Source organism: Oncorhynchus clarkii, chromosome 22 (assembly GCF_045791955.1).
Source record: "Oncorhynchus clarkii lewisi isolate Uvic-CL-2024 chromosome 22, UVic_Ocla_1.0, whole genome shotgun sequence".
In the NCBI taxonomy this organism is placed as follows: domain Eukaryota; kingdom Metazoa; phylum Chordata; class Actinopteri; order Salmoniformes; family Salmonidae; genus Oncorhynchus; species Oncorhynchus clarkii.
The window spans coordinates 29,857,443-29,875,513 of record NC_092168.1 but is presented as its reverse complement, the minus strand read 5'-3'; the positions used below and the strand labels follow the sequence as shown (position 1 = coordinate 29,875,513).

The following is an 18,071-nucleotide window of genomic DNA, read 5'->3' as shown; positions in this document are numbered from 1 at the left end:
TGACATGTTTCGACGAACTTTACCGGTACTACTAAGATGTATTCGTCTGCATGTTTTGACCGCCTTTGAGCCAGTGGATTACTGAACAAACGCGCCAACAAAACTGAGTTTTTGGGATATGAAGAGGGACTTTATCGAACAAAACAACCATTTTTTGTGTAGCAGGGACCCTTATGATTACAACCAGATGAAGATCTTCAAAGGTAAGTGATTAATTTTATCGTTATTTCTGACTTTCGTGACTCCTCTCCTTTACTACTCCTCTACTCTACTCTACTATGTAGCTTTGCTTTTGTAAGCGGGGCACTGTCCTCAGATAATCGAATGGTATGCTTTCGCCGTAAAGACTTTTTGAAATCTGACAAAGTGGTTGGATTAACAAGAAGTTTATCTTTTAACCGATGTATACCACTTGTATATTTATGAATGTTTATTATTACTATTTCTGTAATTTGAATTTGGCGCTCTGCAATTTCACCGGATGTTGGCCAGATGAGACACTAGTGTCCCACCTTGCCCAATGAGGTTTTAATTGTAGATTGTGCCGTTTGTTTTCCAATGATTGCATGATGGCAAATAATACACAGGGAAGTGGGGGTTTACCTACTCGTCTGCAAATTCTTACAAGGCACCCCACCCTCCTTCCCCTTTTCCTTCGTCTTTTCTTCACGCTGATGATGGAGATTTCTGCCTTGTCATGACAAAGCAGTATATTCTTCGCGTCGGACTCATTAAATAAAAATCTTCTTCCAGTTCGAGGTGAGTAATCACTGTTCTGATGTCCAGAAGCTCTTTTCGGTCATAAGAGACGGTAGCAGCAACATTATGTACAAAATGAGTTACAAACTATGCGAAAAAACAATCAAAATAGCACAGTTGATTAGGAGCCCGTAAAACATCAGCCACCCCTTCCGGCACCATTATTTCTTCATTGCTCTCATCTTCTTCTTCTCTCTCCTCTCTTTCTCAGTACTTAAGCAAATTGTTACCTTTCCTGCCAGAACAATGTTTTTTTATTATTATTATTTTCAGTCAATAAATTCCTCTGAACTTGTCCTGTCCTGGCAGAGCAAGTAGTCTATACAGTCCATATTCCCTAAAAGCACATGGAGCGGTAGGTAGCACATTTTATTCATTTTAATTTTACTAGGCAAGTCAGTTAAGAACAAATTCTTATTATCAATGATGGCCTAGGAAAAGTGGGTTAACTGCCTTGTCAGCTCAGGGATTCGATCTTGCAGCCTTTTGGTTGCTAGTCCAACGCTCTAACCACTAGGCGACCTGTCACCCCAAAAGCTGTTGGTTTCAGATGAGGATACCTAGAGAAAGGAAGGCAAGTCAGAGGTTCCAGTACCTAGCAGTCCACTGTGGGGCTTGCACATGTTATTCCAGTGTGAATGCAGGACCCCTATTTATCTCTCCTGAAAAGGAAAAAGGTTAGCACTTGCAACTTACAACAACTGTTATATTTCAAAAATGTTTCCTTCTGTTTACAAAATACCTGTCTTTTGTCCCATACAAAATAACACAGTTCCCAAAACATGGCCCACGTCTCAATGCATAGAATGTAAAACAGTCACAATTTACAGACCCACATACTTCAGGGGGTTTGAGGTCCCACTCCCAATGACAACGTTCTGTGGTAGTGGCTGAGATCTTCTGTGGAATGGCATTAAATCTTTTGACTTGTCTGTCAGATTGCCATGTGAAAGGTGTTGTGAGAGTCTTCTTGATTCCTAACAGTTCACGCATTCTTTGGAAGACTTCAGATTGGAAGTTGGAGCCTTGGTCGCTGTGGAGTCTGTGGGGCTCCATAGCGACACACCCATTCAGCTGTCAGAACTTCTGCCACTGCTGCGGCTTGATAGTTGGGTAGAGGGTAGGCTTCCACCCACTGTGAAATAGTCTTGAACCACCAATATGTAGCGATTCTAGCATTCTAGCATCCTTGACATAGTCTCTTCCACTGGCTCCAATAGGCATTAGTCGCTGGCCCGAAAGGCGACACGTCCCCCACGATTGGCGTTCCTGTCCTTTCTCAAGCCACCTCTTGACGGGGCCCATGTCAGAGTCAGCCATCTACCCCCACTGAGTGGAGCTCCATAGAAGTAGCTTTGATCATATTACTCCAGTGCTAACCTCTCTACACTGGTCAGTTTCCCTCTCTCCACCAGGATTCTTTGCCTCTAACCTATTATGGGTGCTGAGTCACTGGCTTACTGGTGCTCTTCCATGCCGTCCCTAGGAGGGGTGTGTCACTTGAGTGGGTTGAGTCACTGACGTGATCTTCTTGTTTGGGTTGGCACCCCCCTCGGGTTCGTGCCGTGGGGGAGATCTTCGTGGGCTATACTCAGCCTTGTCTCAGGGTAGTAAGTTGGTGGTTTGAAGATATCCCTCTAATGATGTGGGGGCTGTGCGTTGGCAAATTGGGTGGGGTTATATCCTGCCTGTTTGGCCCTGTCCAGTTTCAACTATTCTGCCTGCAGCTATGGAACCCTGACCGTCACTGGACGTGCTACCTTGTCCCGTACCTGCTGTTTTCAACTCTCTCTCTACCGCACCTGCTGTCTCTAACTCTGAATGCTCGGCTATGAAAAGCCAACTGATATTTACTCCTGAGGTGCTGACCTGTTGCACCCTCTACAACCACTGTGATTATTATTATTATTTAAGCCTGCTGGTCATCTATGAATTTTCCTAGCCACGTGCTTCTACACCTGCCTTGCTTGCTGTATGGGGTTTTAGGCTGGGTTCCTGTATAGCACTTTGTGACATCGGCTGATGTAAAAAATAACTTTAGAAATACATTTGATTGATTGATTCCACAGCGTAATCAGTTATGCTGGGGCCGAGGTCACACTGCACTTCCTGGTGCCTGCAATGGTCATTGTTCTGGGTAGGGTCCTGTACAGTGCAGGGGCAAGTCTGGCGGTATCACGCAGAGAGGCAGCGTTGCAAAGACCCTGGTGAGGCAACGCTTTTCTTCAGGCTGTGTGGGTTCCATCGTCAGACGAAAGGAGGTGCAAGCATGATGACACCGATTCAGTTAATCGTCACTTAGAATGGCATCATTTCAACAAATGTGACCCATCCATTTCATAATGATAAATGATTCATTGTGTATCTGTATCGGATGTTGTTATCATCAAATGTCATCAAATGTATTTATAAAGCCCTTTTTACATCAGCCGATGTCACAAAGTGCTGTACAGAAACAGTCTATGTTATGGAAAGAGCAGGTGTCCTTAATGTTTTGTACACTCAGTATATGTTGTGTATCATTCCCACAGAAAACGACAGAGGGAAGCAGTACCACCCAGCAGTTATGTTATGGCTCAAATTGGCTATCGATAACGCTGCTCATCTCTCTCGTCACATCAGACTCGGCATGTTGTATGTAAAAAGGGCTTTGATGTAAAACAGGCTTTATAAATACATTTGATTGATTGATTCCACAGTGTAATCAGCTATGCTGGGGCCGAGGCCACACTGCACTTCCTGGTGCCTGAAACAGTCATTGTTCTGGGTTTGGTCCTGTATGGTGCAGGGGCAAGTCTGGCGGCAGAGCCTCATGAACAGGACGGTAGCATTTTCGTGGTGGCGTCCTGAATGATGTAAGTTATACTCCCCAAACTTCTCGAGCCACTTCGCCAGTTGACCTTCTGGTTCCTTCATCCTGGACGAGCCCCCGGTGTTACCTTTCCTGCCTCGCCTCCAGACCACAGTCGAGACGGCTCAGGGGAGCCTTCACTTGCTAGCTCCAGGGCCAGAGCAATTCACGGATGCTTTGGGGTAATTCCCACCTTTGTGGATCTTATCCGCTGCTAATGACGAGTTAGTCTGGAGTTCCACGTAAGTAGTTAACATTTATTAAACTTGTACACCATGTGAGGTAGTCTGAATGACCAAATAAAATAGTGGGCAAACGGAGAAAAAAGCGCGTAGCTCAAAGTTTGGTTACATCTCCGCCACCACAACAACTGGGTCAAAAACTAAAGTTAAATTACTACGTTACCCATAATGCACTTCGGTATTTTAAATCTGTACCCCTACTTTACCAACATAATCACATCTAAAGATATTATATAATTTTGTGAGTATTAAAAAAAACAGAAGCTGTTAGTTATATGTTAGTTATAAGTGGTGGAGAGGGTTGAAATTCAGACTTAAACTATTCTGTATTTAAAATTTTAAAAAATAGGTCACTTAAATGTTTCTAACCTAATTTTGCATCATTTTCTAGACCACCATAGTCACTGTCCTGTACTGAATGTAAGGTTTGTCAAATAAACACATGATGCTCTTTCTCCAGACACCCCAGGCATGTGCAGCTCATAGGCAAGGCCCTGACAACAGCTTCTGTCTGAGGAAGGTAGAATAACTTAATAGACCACTGATTGTGCATTGGTGACAACTGAGACTACTGTTAAAAGTGTTTTTCTCTGGCAAATGGCATAACTATTAATCCATTACATTTTTCAACAATAAATAGTTTGACTAAATGGCTGGTTAGATTGAGAGGTGAGGCAGAAAAAAAAAACAGTTTAGCAGCGCGCGCGCGCCCAGCTCCATGGAAGCGCACTTCCGTCCACGCGCACGTCAGCAGGTGCAGACAGAGAGAAGTGGGGTCTCGTGGCTTCATCATCACTGCATCAGAATAACGCCGGTATATAATACTTTTACATCAATATAACATTCTCAGAAGATGGTAGCAAAACAAAGGATCCGTATGGCAAACGAAAAGCACAGCAAAAACATCACGCAGAGAGGCAACGTTGCAAAGACCCTGGTGAGGCGACGCTTTTCTTCAGGCTGTGTGGGTTCCATCGTCAGACGAAAGGAGGTGCAAGCATGATGACACCGATTCAGTTAATCGTCACTTAGAATGGCATCATTTCAATAAATGTGACCCATCCATTTCATAATGATAAATTATTAATGGTGTATCTGATGTTATGTTTTGGCTCAACTTGGCTGTCGATAACGCTGCTCATCTCATTAGACTCAGCATGTCATATGATTCATTTTAAATCGTTCGGATCAATCACAAACCACAGGGCGCAATGAACGTGAGTTCAAGCCCTTCTCCATGTATTGTTATTCATGGACCATAGGTTAACGTGTTGGTATGTTGATCATTGATGGCTGGATGTTTCCTTTATGGTCTGGTGGTCTTCATGCTCAAACCTGTGGTTTGCCACACGGTTTAAAGCCCGCGATTCTCCTGATCAATATTTTCTAAGAAATCAATGCCACGTAGATAACGGTCTAGATTGTCGATTTGGATGGTGTCATCATCTGGCTGTTCAGTCCATAAAGAGAGCCTGAGGTTGTTGATGAACTCTATGGTCCATCTGTATCCTGACTAGCTCCCCCCCCCCCCCCACCCCCCACCCCCACACACACACACACACACATACACACATACATACATACATACGAACACACACAAAGGATGTATGACAGATGGTGATACTGATTATTATGTAACCCTGGAATGTATGTTTCCCTTCCTGTTATGAATAGGTTACACTGTCCTGTATTAGTTTAGATAGAGATACTGTACACTTTTTAAATTGTGTGCTGTAATAGCCTATAGCCTTAGAGAAATGGGAGGTGTGAGTAATTTTACTACGTTGTCATTAGGGATGCACCGATAGGACATTTTTGGCTGATACAGATGTCCGATATTTTCCTTGCCATTTTCCTTGCCAAGAAAAAAACGATACCGATACCCGAAATGTAACATTTTAGCGCCCTTTTAATCATTCTAGTACAGTTAAATAGTTAACACACACATGGACGCAGCGGTCTAAGGCACTGCATCTCAGTGCAAGAGGCGTCACTATAGTCCCTGGTTTGAATCCAGGCTGTATCACATCCAGCCGTGATTGGGAGTCCCATAGGGTGGCGCACATTTGGCCCAACGTTGTCTGGGTTTGGCCAGGGTAGGCCGTCATTGTAAATAAGAATTTGTTCTTAACTGACTTGCCTTGTTAAATAAAGGTTACGCACACACACACACCCACACACCACACCACACTGACAAAAAAGTTATTTTGTTGTCATTTACGTATGTCCCCATTACCAGTAAAACATCATCAAAACCTATTTATTTCACTTACTTGTTGTTCATTTGTTCAGTCTTTTCAGTCTCAACCAGGATTTCATCATACATGTCAAGCAGTGAAGTTTCAGCTGTCTGTCCGTGGCCTCTCTTCCTCGGTGCTCACAGCTGTGTATGTAACATTTCACGTAAACCCTGTTTCTTGTCTGCATCGAAGTAGCGGTCCTTGTACCTAGCATCTAGCATGGTGCAAACACAGTAAAGAGGCTCAGAGAGAATGCTACCAAATTGCTTGTTCACAGCCTCAAGTACTTTTGTAAGTTTTAACCCCCCGGTCTGTCGGCAGTTTGGTTGAGCAGGTGTTTCAGTGCCATGACAGAGGGTATCACGTCTGCTGCAGACGCAGTTGATGAGCTTTTCTCAAGTCAGTTGTTCGAATGGCGCAAGGAGTGTGTCCATGTTTCCATGTTTCAAACATGTTCTCAAATGCCACTGAAATGGCAGCAGCGGCATGAGAACCAGCACATTATTGAGCAATACGTCTTTCCTCAGTATGAAATCCTCGTCGACCCACTGTGATGTCAGACTCAGCATGCTCATGGGGCTGACATCGCTGGTCCAAATGTCAGTCGTGAATCTAATAGCAGTGACGTCCATAGCAAGTAGCTCATGGATGTGCGTTTCAACAATACTGTGTAACTCCGGTAGGGCAACATCTGAAAAATAGTGTATGCCGGGGATCGACCAGTTGGCAAAAGCCAACATCATCCACGACAGAGGACGGTTGACTGTCAAGGGCAATGAATTCCATTATCTTGGCGTTAGTGGATTTCGCCTTCAAGTTGTCTCGCTGAAATTTTCTTACTCTTTTAAATGACTGCTCGACTTGAACTTGTTTAGTTGTTGGAAGTGTGCGCTTAGTATTTTTCTGCTTTTGTTCTGTGTAGCGCTGTATTTTCCGTGGCGTCATTACATCATCTACCTACGTTATATAGGTATGCACGCCATCTACCTACGTTATATAGGTATGCACGTCATCTACCTACGTTATATAGGTATGCACGTAAGCTTTGATATCAGTTTTGCAGATCGGCATTAAACTAGACATTGGGCCAATGTTGGCATTTTTATTGAATATCGTCCGATTCCAATATGCTCACCGATATATCGTGCATCCCTAATTGTCATAACTGCTGAATATAAAGTTACAGTATTTGGTTTCCAATCTATCCACCCTCTAACATTCCTTTTAAGGCTGGCTGATTGAAGGGGTTTACACTGTAATGAAGGGGTTTACACTGTATATTCTAGATAGCTATTGTGTTTAGAGGTCGACCGATTATGATTTTTCAATGCCGATACCGATGCCGATTATTGGAGGACCAAAAAAGCCAATTTTTTTTTCTAAATGTATTTGTAATAATGACAATTACAACAATACTGAATGAACACTTATTTTAACTTAATATAATACATCAATAAAATCAATTTAGCCTCATAAATAATGAAACATGTTCAATTTGGTTTAAATAATGCAAAAACAAAGTGTTGGAGAAGAAAGTAAAAGTGCAATATGTGCTATGTAAGAAAGCTAACGTTTAAGTTTCTTGCTCAGAACATGAGAACGTATGAAAGCTGGTGGTTCCTTTTAACATGAGTCTTCAATATTCCCAGGTATGAAGTTTTAGGTTGTAGTTATTATAGGAATTATAGGACTATTTCTCTCTATACGATTTGTATTTCATATACCTTTGACTATTGGATGTTCTTATAGGCACTTTAGTATTGCCAGTGTAACAGTATAGCTTCCATCCCTCTCCTCGCCGCTACCTGGGCTCGAACCAGGAACACATCGACAACAGCCACCCTCGAAGCAGCGTTACCCATGCAGAGCAAGGGGAACAACTACTCCAAGTCTCAGAGCGAGTGACGTTTGAAACGCTATTAGCGCGCACCCCACTAACTAGCTAGCCATTTCACATCAGTTACACCAGCCTAATCTTGGGAGTTGATAGACTTGAAGTCAGAAACAGCGCAATGCTTGAAGCATTGCGAAGAGCTGCTGGCAAAACGCACGAAAGTGCTGTTTGAATGAATGCGTACGAGCCTGCTGGTGCCTACCATCGCTCAGTCAGACTGCTCTATCAAATCATAGACTTATTTATATCATAATAACACACAGAAATGCGAGCCTTAGGTCATTAATATGGTTGAATCCGGAAACTGTCATTTCGAAAACAAGACATTTATTCTTTCAGTGAAATACGGAACCGTTCCGTATTTTACCTAACTGATGGCATCCCTAAGTCTAAATATTCCTGTTACATTGCACAACCTTCAATGTTATGTCATAATTACGTACAATTCTGACAAATTAGTTCGCAATGAGCCAGGCGGCCCAAACTGTTGCATATACCCTGCAATGAACGCAAGAGAAGTGACACAATTTCACCTGGTTAATATTGCCTGCTAACCTGCTAATCTTTTAGCTAAATATGCAGGTTTAAAAATATATACTTCTGTGTATTGATTTTAAGAAAGGCATTGATGTTTATGGTTAGGTACACATTGGAGCAACGACAGTCCTTTTTCCGAATACGCACCGCATTGATTATATGCAACGCAGGACACGCTAGATAAACTAGTAATATCATCAACCATGTGTAGTTATAACTAGTGATTATGATCGATTAAGTTTAATGCTAGCTAGCAACTTACCTTGGCTTCTTACTGCATTCGCGTAACAGGCGGGCTCCTCGTGAGGCAGGTGGTTAGAGCGTTGGACTAGTTAACTGTAAGGTTGCAAGATTGAATCCCTGAGCTGACAAGGTAAAAATCTGTAGTTCTGCCCCTGAACAAGGCAGTTAACCCACCGTTCCTAGGCCGTCATTGATAATAAGAATGTGTTCTTAACTGACTTGCCTCGTTAAATAAAGTTGTAAAATAAAAAATAAAAAATTTGGCGTCCAAAATACAGATTTCCGATTGTTATGAAAACTTGAAATTGGCCCTAATTAATCGGTCGACCTCTAATTGTGTTATCCACAATAATACACACCACCATCAGTAAGCACATGAGTGCTGTCCAACTGTATGACATCACCCACACCAGACCTTGTAATAGCTTATGTTGGCGAGTCATGTGCTACAGGTCTAGACAGCCATGCTAACTCTGCATAACTCAGATTATTATTAGATCCACTCAGGCCTATTCTGGTGTGACTGTTTAAAAAACACCTACACAGTGATGAGGGCAGGGTTTAAAACCTGATCAGAAACTTGCCCTATTCAGCACTTAAGTGTAAGAGATAATAACATTGTAAGAACCTTCCTCTCTTGGTTGTTTGTTCAACCTGGTTGGTCTTCCTCCACCAAGTTCTGTTTCCTGCAGGGCCATATTCTGCCATGATTTGACCGCCCTTAAACAACGTCTGACCTTGATCGTCATACTAACTTTAACCTTATGTCCGACCTTGTGTTCGGTGTGTGTGGCCAACATTAACCAACATTTTGGGGTTTTAAACAACTAATTGACTGACATAGGTTCAATTATTTGAATTCCATTTTTTTATATGAGCGCAATGTGCACATTACACAGTTTCTCTAGAGATAAATCAGATCATGCCCAACTGTGAATTGTAGTTTCCAACAGGCCAATATTCTACATAGAAAACGTGGTAATTAACTACAATGACTGTATTCCATTGTGCGCCTACTGGCCAGTCTGTGGGCGAGTTCATCATTGCAGCCGACTTTAAAGGCGAATTGAGACTGATTGATCTACAAATCATCTCGCATCCTAAATAACTACTCAATATTATTTGTAGATTAGTCAGTCTGTCACAATTTACCCATGATACACCACAGTTTTGAAGCTATCGAACGCGTCCCATGTGTTTCTTTTATGCCTGCTACATTCAGTTAATGTGGGGAAGAGACGGAGAGAGAGGAAAGTGGGATTGAGAGCTGTTGCTTTGCGAGGCGTCTACCTGAAAATGCATGATCTAAGTGATTGGTAGTTGGTATTCAGCAGTCATGAAAGTGTTCCTTATTTACTTTGAAGAACTACTAAAATAGTGATTTTGTCAGACATCATAGGCAGCCGCTCTATAGAGATGAGATGATGACTTGGAATTAAATCAAAGTCATCAAATAAAACAAATGTAATATACACAAAATAAATATTTTATTAAAGTAATGTGAATAACTGATGGTCAATAAGTGACAAGGGGTAAAGGTCAGATTTTCTACAGCAGTGTTGTGGCGAGTGTAGTGCGCTATTCCATTGTGTGCTGGAAAGGAAATATAGCCAAGTAGGACTTAAACAACCTTGACAAAATCATCAAGAAAGCCAGTGCTACAATTGGCTGCAGCCTGGAATCAATGCGGGACATGTTTATAAAAAGGCTGCAAGCAAAAACACACATGATCATGGACAATGACACACACCCACTCCACCCTAACGCAACACAGGAGGATAAGCTTCAGTAGCAGGTTCATCCTGCGCAGGAGTTCCACAGAGGTTTAGATGGCCATTTTTACCCACAGCCATGAGGCTTTATAACAAGTGTAATTGATTAACAGTTTGATGTCTTCCTATTGTGAACAGTGTTTTTGCTTGTTTTTCCTCCTGAGTAAGATAGAAAACAGCACTTGAAATGGACTTTATTATTTTATAGATACTGAGGTGCATGTACTTTCATGTGTCAATGTCTTTTTTTAATGTGTCCGTCATTGTTACGTGTCCTGTCCTTGTAAGTTATTCATGATTCATGCTGTGATAAAACAATTTCCCAATTTGGGATTACTAAATGAATACCCTACTCTACCATCATGGGACTTTTATGAAATGTTTTATTCTGTGTTGTTACAGCATTCAACCCACATAATACATATTGCATGTCATGTTTAAAACAATTATTGAAACAAATCGAAAACCATGATAATTTGTAATAATCGAAACTGAACCGACCTCAAATGGCACTAATTGCTCAGCACTAAAGACAACCCATATCACTTAGTGAAGTTTTAATGACATTTGACCTATATGTCTCAGTGGTTGAACATTGTTGTTTTCTCTCCCCACTCCCTCTCAGCGACCTCAGGAGGAGAAGTACCCCGTGGGGCCGTGGCTCCTGGCTCTGTTCGTCTTCGTCGTCTGTGGATCAGGTAATGCCCAGATTCTGTGGAGATGTGTGAGAGAACTGTGGAAACTCATTCATTCAATCAGGAGTTCAACTTTCTGTTTCACATTAGCCTTGATATTACTCACGTGGGGAACTAACCAGATTTCAGTTTCTCTTCAGTTCCTGCTCAGTGACTTCACCTGACTGGATGTTGTTCTGTGTAACAGCAGCCACTTTCTCTCTCAGCCATTTTTCAGATCATCCAGAGCATCAGGATGGGAATGTGATCCAGAGGCCCCACCAGACTCCCCTTTCCCCCTCACACCCCTTCACCAGACCTGGGGCTGCTTGCAACCCTACGTTCCTAACACCTCCAGGAGGCCCGACTCAGGACAGCTCTTTGTCCATCAGGGCAGGCCTGGGAGAGGAATGGACCACCCCCCTTCCCCCCTGCCATCCTCGATCACATTTACAGAGTTCCAGGGCAGGAAGATGAAAGCTTTTCTACTGACAGTTTGAACCACAACAACTGGCTGGATGAACCTTGTACAGTGTGTCTTATACCTGCTCATATGTGTGAGTGTATGTGTGTGTGAGAGAGTGTGTGCAGTCCAAGATGTGACTGGCTGCTGATGATGTGCCATACTGCTGTGTTTCTATATTTATCTGTGTTGCGTGAGAACCTTTTTTTAAATAAATGTGACTTTGTTTGGGAAATGTCTGGTTTCAGTTCCACTTTGGCTGCTCCTATCCCAGTGCATGTTGTCTGCAAATTAAGCCTGTTTACAGTGTGGTTAATTTGGGGATTCCTAGCTATTTGTTTCCTGGTGTGTGTACAGTACGTGTTATATACAGTGCAATCGGAACGTATTCAGACCCCTCGACTTTTTCCACATTGTTACGTTAGTCTTATTCTAAAATATATATATTTTTTTAATCCTCAGCAATTGACACACAATACCCCATAATGACAAAGCGAAAATTGGTTTTAATACATTTTTGCAAAATTAATTACAAATAAAAAAACAGAAATACCTTATTTACAAAAGTATTCAGACCTTTTGCTGTGAGACTCGAAATTGAGCGCAAATGCATCCTGTTTCCATTTATCATCCATGAGATGTTTCTATAACTTGATTGGAGTCAACCTGTGGTAAATTCAATTGATTGAATATGATTTGGAAAGGCACACACTTGTCTATATAAGGCCGCACAGTTGACAGTGCATGCCAGAGCAAAAACCAAGCCATGAGATCGAAGGAATTGTCCATAGAGCTCTGAGACAGGATTGCGTCGAGGCACAGATCTGGGGAAGGGTACCAAAACAATGTTGCAGCATTGAAGGTCCCCAAGAACACAGTGGTCTCTAAATGAAAGAAGTTTGGAACTACCAAGACTCTTCCTAGAGCTGACCACCTGGCCAAACTGAGCAATCGGGGGAGAAGGGCCTTGGGCAGGGAGGTGACCAAGAACCTGATGGTCACCCTGACAGACCTCCAGAGTTCCTCTGTCGAAATGAGAGAACCTTCCAGAAAGACAACCATCTCTGCAGCACTCCACCAATCAGGCCTTTATGGTAGTGTGGCCAGACGGATGCCACTCCTCAGTAAAAGGCACATGACAACCCGCTTAGTTTGCCAAAAGGCACCTAAAGGACTCTCAGACCATGAGAAACAAGATTCTCTGGTCTGAAAAAACCAAGATTGAACTCTTTGGCCTTAATGCCAAGCGTCACGTCTGGAGGAAACTTGGCACCATCCCTTCGGTGAAGCATGGTGGTGGCAGCATAATGCTTTGGGGATGTTTTTCAGTGTCAGGGACTGGGAGACTAGTCAGGATTGAGGGAAAGATTAACGGAGCAAAGTGCAAAGAGATCCTTGATTAAAACCTGCTTCAGAGTGCTCAGGACCTCAGACTGGAATGAAGGTTCACCTTCGTACAGGACAACGACCCTAAGCACACAGCTAAGACAACGCAGGAGAGGCTTTGGAACAAGTCTCTGAATGTCCTTTAGTGGCCCAGCTAGAGCCCGGACTTGAACCCAATTGAACATCTCTGGAGAGACCTGAAAATAGCAGTGCAGCGGCTCTCCCCATCCAACCTGATAGAGCTTGAGAGGATCTGCAGAGAAGAATGGGAGAATCTCCCCAAATATAGGTGTGCCAAGCTTCTAGCATCATACGCAAGAAGAATCTAGGCTATAATTGCTGCCAAAGGTCCTTCAACAAAGTACTGAGTAGAGGGTCTAAATACTTAATGTAAATGTGATATTTCAGTTTTGTATTAATACATTTGCTAACATTTCTAAAAACCCGTTTTTGCTTTGTCATTATGGGGTATCGTGTGTAGATTGATGAGGGGAAAAAACAACAATTGAAACAATTTTAGAATAAGGCTGTAACGTAACACAATTTGGAAAAAGTCAAGGTGTCTGAATACTTTCCAAATGCACTGTAACTTATCATCATGGAACCACACCCTTGCGGAACGCAGGTGTCTAAATTCTAGGTGCTAAAGTACCATGACTAATTACCAGGATTTTAATGTCATGCCCTTTCTCCAACTAACATACAGTATCTGTATGAAACGGGTATGTCTTATTACTCAGCTTCTCAACCTTATGTCTTCTTCTGGGGTGGAAGAAGTACCCAATTGTCATACTTGAGTAAAAGTATAGATACCTTAATAAAAAATAGCTAAAGTATAAGTGAGTCACCCAGTAAAATATCAGTTGAATAAAAGTTTAAGTATTTGGTTTCAAATCAACTTTTGATACTTAAGTTTATGTCATTGCTAAAATATACTTAAGTATCAAAAGTAAAAGTATACATCATTTAAAATTCCTTATGTCAAGCAAGCCAGACGGCACAATTATCTATTTTTTAAATTTTAAATTATGGATAGCCAGGGGCACACGCCTACACTCAGACATAATTTACAAAGGAAGCGTTTGTGTATAGTGAGTCCGCCAGATCAGAGGCAGTAAGGATGACCAGGGATGTCCTCTTGGTAATTGTGTGAATTTGACCATTTTCCTGTCCTGATAAGCATTAAAAATGTAACTAGTACTTTTGGATGTCAGGGAAAATGTATGGAGTAAAAAGTATATTATTTTCTTTAGGAATGTAGTGAAGTAAAATTTAAAACAGTACAGATACCCCCAAAAACTACTTAAGTAGTACTTTAAAGTATTTTTACTTAAGTACTTTACACAATTGGTCTCCCCAAACCATCCTACTTCAAGGCAAGTGGCAGATCTTCATTTGAATGGAATGCTGTTCAGTGAGGTGTGGAGTTATACAATCGCTGTTTGTTCACATGAATCATCAGCCTGAGCAAGGCGCTTTTCATTCCCAGTTGTTCGGGAGTTGGGGTGATTTGTGGACCATGTAATCTATGCAGCTGCTAGCTAAGGCCGACCCTGGTGAAAAGCAGGAAGCAAGAAAGAGCTCAACCAATAGCTCGCAGTATACAGGCAGTGCAGCAGTCTGTTTCATATATTCTTCAGTGTACAGTAAGAAGATGTTGCTCGAGTCCAGACACTGATCTAAGGCCAGTTTTACATTTCCCCTCCATAATGGTTAAAGGGTAACTTCCTGAGTTGACCTCGTTTTAGATTTGGTTCATGCTAGCGGCCATGACTGAATTCAAACATGAGTTGGTTTCGGGGTGTGGTTTGATGTGGGTGTCTTGTGTGTGTTCACAGCTGGGAATAGTTAACCAAATCATTTCGCCAATTAGCTTCAACCAGGCTGGTGTGTGACCGTGAAAAATGTTGGTTTGACTTTGGCAGGGTTGGGTAGGTTACTTTCTAAATGTAATCCGTTACAGTTACTAGTTACCTGTCCAAAATTGTAATCAGTAACGTAACATTTGGATTACTCAAACTCAGTAACAATCTGATTACATTTAGTTACTTTTAGATTACTTTCCACATACGAAGCACTAGAAGATGACAAATATGTATGTTACTAAGTGAACATCTATTGCAGGATAAATCAATGTTAAAGTTTACATTGCTGGCCATATATGGATGTTACATTTTAATTTATGGGTTGGTTATATAGACTTCTTCTAACCCGTCGCTTTCTACTACATATAACAACACAATTAAATTATATCTTTACAATAAAAACCAAAGATCTTCAAGAATAGGATTTGGAATATGGAAGCATAGATAGGCCAAATTATTTTACCTGAGCATAACCCCAAAACGAAGGACTTATTTGCCAGTCCTACTCTGTTTATGATTTTGTTGTCATAGAGGACTGATTGGGCTCATTGCTTCGAGTTGAAAAATAAATGCTGCGCTCATGGAATGGCATGAGCTGAACACTCCTGAAATTGTATATGTGAAATAATGATTTTACATGTGAAAAATGTATGCCATATGCTGCAGTTGCTATAGGCCTGTTGTTTACCTTTTTGTTGGTGACACTTTGATATCTTGATAATATGCAGCTATTTAAAGGGCAAATCCAGATGGAACAATAACAAAATGGGCGTCCCGCCTCTGAGGGATGGCCCTGGAGAAATGTAACCACTCTCAGATTAATTGACAGAGCTATGGATGCAAGGACTGACCATCCATGATATCAAAATGATTGTTTTAACCATGTTATGCTATGCATTTACAATGTTGGAGAAACATTGGCGAAAAACAAGGTTATATTTTGGGTTCTCGTGGAGTGTGACAGTTCAACTAAGCACGAGGCATTTATAAGTTATATTCTTCAAGAATCAATGGATATATATACTGTATAAATAATTTATAAGTCCAAAAATGGATGTAGCAACTACAGATTGCCCCTTTAAATCTATGAAAAGTTTGCAATTTTGAGTATGTGTCCATTAGGCCTATGGATTCATATATTTTATCAGCATGAATTAGATTGAGCAATAAAAGCCCCACTTTTATTCCATAGGCTGGGATCCGCACTATGCGGCTGTTGCAAGAGCACGTTTCACTGGCTGTGCACTGGTTTCAAAAACAATGATTGATAGGCAGCTTAAACTTCTTGAATTCAACCATTATTCGGTTCAAATACACATTTAGATGTGTGAACAGCCATCCAAAACAACCACAAATAGTTAAATGAGAGAACAGCAGTGTGATTCACATCAATGCGCTGTGTGGTTACAGTTGAAGTCGGAAGTTTACATACACTTAGGTTGGAGTCATTAAAACTCGTTTTTCAACCCCTCCACACATTTCTTGTTAACAAACTATAGTTTTGGCAAGTCGGTTAGGACATCTACTTTGTGCATGACAAGTAATTTTTCCAACAATTGTTTACAGACGGATTATTTCACTTGGCTTTAGAAGCTCCAGGTTTAAGTCAATTGGAGGTGTACCTGTGGATGTATTTCAAGGCCTACCTTCAAACTCCTAGCCTCTTTGCTTGACATCATGGGAAAATCCAAATGAATCAGCCAAGACCTCAGAAAAAAAATTGTAGACCTCCACAAGTCTGGTTCATCCTTGGGAGCAATTTCCAAACGCCTGAAGGTACCACGTTCATCTGTACAAACAACAGTACGCAAGTATAAAAACCATGGGACCACGCAGCCGTCATACAACTCAAGAAGGAGACGCGTTCTGTCTCTTAGAGATGAACGTACTTTGGTGCGAAAAGTGCAATCAATCCCAGAACAGCAGCAAAGGACCTTGTGAAGATGCTGGAAGAAACAGGTACAAAACTATCTAAATCCACAGTAAAACGAGACCTATATCGACATAACCTGAAAGGCCGCTCAGCAAGGAAGAAGCCACTGCTCCAAAATACTTATTTTCCACCATAATTTGCAAATAAATTCATAAAAAATCCTACAATGTGATTTTCTGGATTTTTTTTCTAATTTTGTCTGTCATAGTTGAAGTGTACTGATCATGAAAATTACAGGCCTCTCATCTTTTTAAGTGGGAGAACTTGTACAATTGGTGGCTGACTAAATACTTTTTTGCCCCACTGTATATCCGTATCGCAGTAGACTACCCCACTGCATAATCTTTGGATGCTGACAGCAGTCACACGATTGGAAGACATAGCTTGGACTGTAGTCTACAAAAGCCTATTCTTTCTCTTTTCCCGCAAATGATCAAACACATTTGGTGTCATCATAGTTGTCTCTGACTTGTGGTCAGGCTCGCAAACATCCTTTATGAATTTAAAAGTAATCCTCTCAGTACTCATCTAGGTTTTCAAAAGTATCTGGAATCTGATTACAATATTTTTGCTGGTAACAGATTACAGTTCCTGTTTTTTTGTAAACCTTTACATGTAAGGCTTTACAAAAACACAGTAACTGTTATCCATAACCAGCAAAAATATCCAACCCTGGACTTTAGGTAGCCCCTCTCTAGGGATAGTTAGGGGCCGTCAATACATTACACAATGTAAAATGGGACAATATTTTCATGTTGCACATCTTTTAGTTGTTTCATTAAACACTTTCAATATTTGGATAAGAATTTCTACTATTTATAGTTGGTTTGATGTTTTTAAGTCATTGAAATTTGGAGATATTGACCTTTTAAAATATTGTAACTTGTGTCATTTACTGCTGGTTCCTAACTAGACCCATAGGGATATCGAATGTCCAACCAAATTGACCATGGGCATTACCATCGGCTGCGCTCCTAATTGATTACTTGGGTGCTGCAAGGTGTGGGCAGGAACAAAATAAACTCACAAAAAACTGTTACGCCACCTTTCATTTCGTGGCAAAAATATTTCTATCCTCTCGCAAATCTCACGAGACAGACTTTGACAAAAAATATCCTACGGATTCAAAATTATTTAAACTACATATGTAAATTAAGGTTATCTATTTAACCATAGAAGCATGAATCGCAAGAAGAGACATGAACAAGTGGA

The 18,071-nt window shown here is 41.3% G+C and overlaps 1 protein-coding gene across 1 annotated transcript; it reads left to right on the top strand.

Annotated features, from left to right (window-relative positions):
• The first annotated feature begins 4,623 nt into the window (after positions 1-4,623).
• LOC139380255 (stress-associated endoplasmic reticulum protein family member 2) lies at positions 4,624-11,910 on the top strand. The gene is made up of 3 exons (XM_071122797.1): positions 4,624-4,789; positions 11,164-11,236; positions 11,440-11,910. The coding sequence occupies exons 1-3, from the start codon at positions 4,706-4,708 to the stop codon at positions 11,478-11,480; spliced, it is 198 nt and encodes a 65-aa protein (XP_070978898.1). The 5' UTR covers positions 4,624-4,705; the 3' UTR covers positions 11,481-11,910.
• Positions 11,911-18,071: the final 6,161 nt, after the last annotated feature.

Excerpts from the sequence above, each read along its gene's own strand:
- LOC139380255 (XM_071122797.1), top strand. The coding sequence starts at position 4,706 with ATGGTAGCAAAACAAAGGATCCGTATGGCAAACGAAAAGCACAGCAAA. Across the intron at positions 4,790-11,163 it reads GCAACGTTGCAAAGACCCTG|CGACCTCAGGAGGAGAAGTA; the intron begins GTGAGGCGACGC and ends ACTCCCTCTCAG. Across the intron at positions 11,237-11,439 it reads CTTCGTCGTCTGTGGATCAG|CCATTTTTCAGATCATCCAG; the intron begins GTAATGCCCAGA and ends TTTCTCTCTCAG.